General features: G+C 51.1%; 1 protein-coding gene across 1 annotated transcript; it reads right to left on the minus strand.

Annotated features, from left to right (window-relative positions):
• Positions 1 to 561: 561 nt before the first annotated feature.
• Positions 562 to 6,501, minus strand: SNRPA (small nuclear ribonucleoprotein polypeptide A). Its single transcript, XM_015616785.1, has 6 exons — positions 6,407 to 6,501; positions 6,012 to 6,184; positions 5,492 to 5,677; positions 4,996 to 5,166; positions 3,701 to 3,789; positions 562 to 2,810 (listed from the first exon to the last, which is right to left on the minus strand). The coding sequence occupies exons 1-6, from the start codon at positions 6,477 to 6,479 to the stop codon at positions 2,651 to 2,653; spliced, it is 852 nt and encodes a 283-aa protein (XP_015472271.1). The 5' UTR covers positions 6,480 to 6,501; the 3' UTR covers positions 562 to 2,650.
• Positions 6,502 to 6,642: the final 141 nt, after the last annotated feature.

Genomic DNA, 6,642 nt, shown 5'->3' on the forward strand with positions numbered 1-6,642 from the left:
TGGTCTGTAGCAGCCTCTTGGTGCACGTGGGACCGCTCGGGGAAGGCGGCCAGAGCAGGACGTACTGGGGACCCGGGTGCAGCAGCCACGTAGAAATGCTGTGAGGTCCAGAGACACCGAGCGGTACGGCCAGCCCGGGTCACAGCCACGCAGGAAGGGGAGCGGGAGCTGAGTACGGGATGGGATCATACTTGGTTCTAAGGCAGGTAAATTCCCCACCATTTTTGCTTATTATTTTGAACTCTAACAGCATCAAACACTTTGTGCTTCTCTGCGTTTAACATACAGTTTTCCAGTGAGTTGGCTGCTCACGGTTTTTCTCTGTTTCACCACAAAATTGGTTGCAAGATCTTTTGGATCAAATCCCAACATCTCCCTCGGGACGGATCCTGCACCCTCGGGAAGGCGCTCAGCACCCTCGGACAGATCCTCTGACTCGCAGTGCCTCCCTCTCGCAGGGACCTCGGCGTGCCCTAAGGGACACGGGAGCCCCCCAGTCTCCACCCTGTCCCCCTCAACCTTTGCTCCTCACCCCCAAAGAAGGCACAGAACAGCTCCAACTGCCCTGGACAGCAGCACCTTGCTTTATTGGAAGCCCTTCTAGGTCTAGACCCCCTCCCAAAAAGGAGCTCTGCTGCAACAAGAAAAGGGGGGCAGGTCCCAGAAATCCCTCCCTGAATTTTGACCCCTGACCTTTGACCCCCAGGACTGGAGTGGTTTGATCGTAAACTTTGGGGATTTGGGGTTTTTGATACCCCAGGGTTCGGGGATTGGGGTTTTTGAGCTCAGCGTTTGGGGATTTGGGGAGGTTAACCCCAAACTTTAGGAATTGGGGGTATTTTATCCCCAGGATTTGGGGCTTTTTGACCCCAGGGTTTGGAAATTAGGGGGACGTTGACCCCAAACTTTGGAATCAGGGCATTTGGACACCCCAAATGTTTCAAATCCCCTGTTCCCTCCCGAACCTCGATCAAACCCCAACCCCTGGGGTTTGGAATGTTCAGGGTGTCCGACAACCCTGATCCCGACCTTAGGGGTTAAATCTCCCAAATCCCCAAATTCTGGGGTCAAAATTCCCCAGTTACTAAACTTTGGGGTCAAAACCTCCTCAAATCGTGGGGTCAAATCCCCCTGATCCTGAAGTTTGGGGTCAACACCTCCCCACCCCCCAATCCCAAATTCTGGGGTCAAATTCCCCTGATCCCAAACTTCGGGGTTAAACTCCCCAAATCCCGGGGTCACCCCCCCCCCAAACCCTGGGGTGTCAAACACACCCAATTCCTAAAGTTTGGAGTCAAAACCCCCCACAAAATCCCAAATTCTTGGGTCAAACCCTCCTGATCCCACAGACTTGGCGGTTAAATTCCCCAAATCCTGGGGTCAACCCCCAAAATTCCCAAACTTTGGGGTCAAATCCCCCAGACCCCAAATCCTTCCCCCCAAAAAACCCACTCCAGTCCTGGTGGGCGCAGTGGGGTTAATTTGGGGTTTATTTGGGGCAGGGGCAGCTCCAGGTGCAATGTCTGTAGAGACCCTGGGTACAATGCTGGGAAAAGCCCCAAAAGCCTCTCAGGGAAACCCCAAAAATCCCTTGTGAGCGGCTGGGAAATGGGATTTGAGGATTATTTGGGGTTGATTTGGGGTGGGGTCAGCTGCAGGTGCAATGTCTGCAGAGACCCTGGGTACAATGCTGGAAAAAAACCCAAAAACCTCTTGGGAACCCCAAAAATCCCTCAGGAAACACCAAAAATTCCTTGGGAAAATCCAAAAAATCCCTTGGGATGGGCTGGGAAATGGGATTTGGGGGAGTAAATGGCATTTGGGGTGAAAGAAGGATTTGGGATGGGAAAGGAGATTTGGGTGAAGAAAGGGGGACTTAAGGCGGCAATTGAGCATTTGGGGTCAGGACTTCGGTGGAAAAACGGGATTTGGGTGGAAAAAGGGGATTGGGGATGGAAAAAGGAATTTTGGGGTAGAAAAAGAAGGATTAGAGGTGGGGAAAGAGGTTTTTGGGTGAGAAAAGGGCAATTGAGGTGGAAAACGGAGAATTTGAGGTGGGAAAAGGATTTGGGGTCAAAAAAGGAGATTTAGGGTGGAAAGAGGTTTTGTGGTTGAGAAAAACAGGATTTGCGGAAAGAAAAAAGGATTTGGGATTATAAAAAAGAGCATTTGGGATAAAAAAAGAGGATTTGGGCTGAACTTACCTGGTATTTGTTGGATTTTTGTGGGATCTGGGGCAATTCTCTAAGATTTGGGGGCTTTGGGGCAGTTTTAGGATATTTAGGGGCAGTTTTGAGGAATTTGGGGGTGGTTTGGAGGGATTTGAAATGTTTTGGGGCAGATGTAGGCTACTTAGGGGCGGTTTTGAGGGAATTTCGTGTGGTTTGGAAAAGATTCTAGGGCATCTCTAGGGGATTTTGGGGTGGTTTGGATGGACTTTAGGGTGTTTCAAAACGATTTTGGGGTGGTTTGGAGGGATTTTAGGGCACTTTGAAGGGATTTTGGGGTGGCTTGAAGGCAGTTGGGGCATTTTTGGGCAGTTTCAGGGTATTTAAGGAGGTTTCAAGGCATTTTTTTGGGGTTTTGGGGTATTCTGTGCCCCTTTTGTCAGGAATCGGGGGTGTTTTCCCGGGATTTTGGGGGCTGGAGATCACTTTTTGGCAAAGGAGATCTTCATGGCATTGCTCTGGGTGATCTTGAAGCCCTGCAGGGCCTCACGGGCGGCGCCCGCCTGCACCTCGGTGTCGAACTCGACAAAGGCGATGTCGTGGCGGCCCGGAACCAGGCGAACCTCCTTGAACCCCGGGAACCTGGGAAGGGCAGCGGGATCGGCACCAGAAACAAGGAAATGGGCCCCAAAAACATGGAAATGGTCCCCAGAAATACAGGAATGGTCCCCGGAAACACGGGAATGCGCCCTGGAAATATGGGAATGGGGCCCAAAAACACTGGGGAATGTTTCCTTAAAAGATCTGGGAATCTTCTCCAAAATAAATCTACGAATGTTCCCCCAAAAATCCAAGGCTGTTCCCTCAAAAACCTGGGAATGTTTCCTCAAAAAATTCAGGAATGTTCCTCCCCAAAAATCTGGGAATCTTCCCTAAAAATCTGGGAATATCCCCTAAAAAATCTGGGAATGCTCCCCAAAACATCTGGGAATGTTCCTTCAAAAGCCTGGGAATGTTCTCCCAAAAATCTGGGAATTACCCTCCCAAAATTCAAAATGTTCTCAAAAAAACCCCAGAACTGTTCCCCTCAAAAATCTGGGAACACTCTCAAAAAATGAGGAAATTTTTCCAGAAGATTCATAAACATTTCCCCCCAAAACTGAGAATCTTTCCCGCCAAAATTCTGAAACATTCTCCAAAATCAAGGAACTTTCCCCCCAAAATCCACAAATGTTCCCCCAAAAATCCAGAACCGTTCCCCAAAACCCAGAAATGTTCCCCAAAAACACTTCCCTCCTGCAATCCAATTTTTTTTTCTCAAAAAAAATCCTGAAGTGCCCCCAAAAATCAGGAGACTTTCCCCAAATGCTGCAGAGGCATTCCCAAAAAAAACCCCAAAAACCCAACTCCTCAAAAAATCCAGAAATTCCCACCCAAATCCCGATGTTTTCCCCAAAAAACCCAGCACCGAGCCCCCCCCAAGCGGAGAATGGCCCGGCCCCTCCCGGAATTCCCAGATTCCCGGCTCTCACTGGTTGAAGAGCATGGAGAGCATCAGCTCGTTGGTCTCCTCGGGGAGGTTGGTCAGGAACAAGATGTGGTTCGGGGGATTCTCCGAAAGCTGTGGGGAGGGGGACCCCAAAATCAGCCCAAAATGTGCCCCAAAACTGCCCAAAATCTGCCCTAAATCAGCTCCAGAAGTGCCCCAAATCGGCCCCAAAGCTGCCCAAAATAAGCCCCTAAATCCAGCCCCAAATAAGCCCTAAATGAGCCCCAAGCTGCCCCAAAATTGTCCAAAATCAGCCCCAAATCCCTAAATCAGCCCCAAAACTGCCATGAATCAGCCCCAAATCTGCTCCAAAATCTGTCCCAAAAGACCCCCAAATCAGCCCAAAGTGACACTGGGTACCCACCTAAACATCTGCCCCAAATCCCATCAAAATCTCAAAAAACCCCACAAAAACTCAGCCCCAAAATCTTGCAAAAATGTTGGAAAAAAACTCCACCACGATTGCCCCAAAACCCTACCAAAATCCCAAAAAAACCCACAAAACTTGCCCAAAACCTCAGAGAAATCCTGAAAAGAAACACAAAAACTGCCCCAAAAGTCCCACGAAAATGCCCCCCCCAAAAAAACCCAAAATCTGCACAAAAAATCTGAGAAGAAACCACAGAAATTGGCCTGAAATCCAAAAAAAAAACCTGGAAGAACCCACAAAAATTCCCCCAAAATTCCATCAAAATGCAATAAAAACCCCTTCAAAATCCTCACAAAAATCCCACCAAAACCCCCCAAAAAGCCATAAAATATGCCCACAGAAATTGCCCAGATAATCCCCCAAAAATCCCTCAAAATCCCCCAAATCCCACCAAGAAATCCCTCAAAAGATGCCCCTGAAAATCCCCAAGAAACCTACACAAAATCACAATTAAATCCTCCCAATTCCCCTTATTATTCCCTAAATCCCAACTCAGGGGCTGTGTCAGGAATTGCTCACTAATCCAAATCCCACAAAACCCCATTAAATCCCATTAAAAGCCCGAAAACGCCCATAAAATCCCATAAAGTCTGAATAAAACCCCATTAAAACCCCAGCCAGAAAATCCCATTAAAACCACCCATAAAAATCCCATTAAACCCCCTTAAACCCCCATTGAACCCCATTAAACCCCCACAAATCCCCCATAATCCTACTGTGCGTTTTCTCAGGCTGCAGGTCCATTCCTAGGGGATTAAACACCATTAAACCCCATAAATCCGATTAACCCCATGAATCGCCCATTAAACTCCACATAAATCCCATAACCCTGCAGTGGGGTGACTCACGGGCTGTGGGGCGGCCATTGGAGCCAGCCCGGCCTGCGGGGCCATTCCTGGCGGGATTCCGGCGCTCGGGGCCATTCCGGGCGGGGGGATCATTCCTGGCGGGGGGATGTAGGGCGGGGTCGCCCCCAGGTGCGGCAGCAGCCGCGGCGCCTGCGCCAACGGGGCCAGGCCCTGCGAGACCCCCAAACATCCCTGAACACAGAGCAGTGATCCTGACCCCAAATTCACCCCAAATCCCAATCACGACCCCAAATCCCCAATCCCCATCCCAAATCCCAGTCCCGCAATTTCAGTCCCAAATCCCCATACCAAATCCCAATCCTGATCTCAATCCCCATCCCAAATCCACTCCAAATCCCAATCCCCAATCCCAGTCCCAGTCCCAAATCCCCAATCCCAAATGCCAATCCCAATCCCAAATCCCATAATGGATCCCAATCCCAATCCCCAATCCCCAATCCCTTAACTGATCCAAATCCCCGATCCCGGCACTCACGGGCACGGCCCCCTGGCCCGCCTGGCTCCCGGCCCCGCTCTTTTTGGGGCCGGGGGCGTCGCTGCCCTTGGGTTTGCGCTTGTCCCGCTTGCGCTCCCGGTCCCGGTCCCGATCCCGCTCCCGCTCCACAAACGTTCCCTTCATCTTGGCGATGATGTCCGAGTCTGACTTGGCATACTGGATCCGCTGTGGGAGGGGGTTTGGGGGGTTTCCAAGAGGGATTTGGGGATTTTTTGGTTGGAATTTGGCGATATTTGGGGCCAGATTTTGGCATTTTTCCCCAGAATTTCAGGGGTTTTTCACTAAATTCCAGGATTTTTTCCCAAAATCCCAGAATTTTGCCCCAAATCTCTGTCTCACCATGGGTTTGGGGCAGAAGGGGAAGCTTTGGGACTGGTGAATTTGGAGGGATTCCTGGTTGGATTTTGGGGACGTTTGAGGCCAGATTTTGGTGTTTTTCCCTGGAATTTCAGGGGTTTTTCCCAAAATCCCGGGATTTTCCCCCAAATTCCCATCTCACCATGGGTTTGTCGTAGAAGGGGAAGCCCTGCATGGACCGCAGGGCGTTGGTGGCGCTGCTCATCTCCTTGAAGATGACGAAGGCCTGGCCCCGCATGCGGAGGCTGCGCGACACCAGAATGTCCAAAATCTGCCCAAACTGTGAGAAAATGGCGTACAGGGACTTCTTCAGCTCTGCGGACAGACAGATGGACAGCTTGATCAGCACAGGGACACAGGAACAGAGAGACAGACGGACAGCTCAGTAAACATGGGGACAGAGGAACATAAGGACAGACGGACAGCGGAGTGGAAACAGACAGACACTGCCCCCAGCCCCGGGGACACACAGACAGTAACAATGGGACAGACAGACAGTGGAACACACAGACAAACACGGCCCCCAGCCCCCCTCACCGTCCTTCTTGATTTTCTCGTTGAGGTTGTTGATGTAGATGGTGTGGTTGGGGCGGGGGTCCTGCACCGCCATGGCCGCGACCCCTGCCTGGGCACGGGGGAGGCTTCAGGGGAGCACCCAGACCCACCTGAACCCCCTGTCACCCTCAGGTTCCCCCAGACCCGCCTAATCCCTCTGAGACCCGCCCTCAGATCCACCTGAGGCCCCCCACAAACCCCTTCAGACCCACCTGAGA

Source organism: Parus major, unplaced genomic scaffold, assembly GCF_001522545.3.
Source record: "Parus major isolate Abel unplaced genomic scaffold, Parus_major1.1 Scaffold760, whole genome shotgun sequence".
Classification (NCBI taxonomy): domain Eukaryota; kingdom Metazoa; phylum Chordata; class Aves; order Passeriformes; family Paridae; genus Parus; species Parus major.

Excerpts from the sequence above, each read along its gene's own strand:
- SNRPA (XM_015616785.1), bottom strand. The coding sequence starts at position 6,479 with ATGGCGGTGCAGGACCCCCGCCCCAACCACACCATCTACATCAACAAC. Across the intron at positions 6,185-6,406 it reads CGAGAAAATCAAGAAGGACG|AGCTGAAGAAGTCCCTGTAC; the intron begins GTGAGGGGGGCT and ends GTCTGTCCGCAG. Across the intron at positions 2,811-3,700 it reads CTCTCCATGCTCTTCAACCA|GTTCCCGGGGTTCAAGGAGG; the intron begins GTGAGAGCCGGG and ends TGCCCTTCCCAG.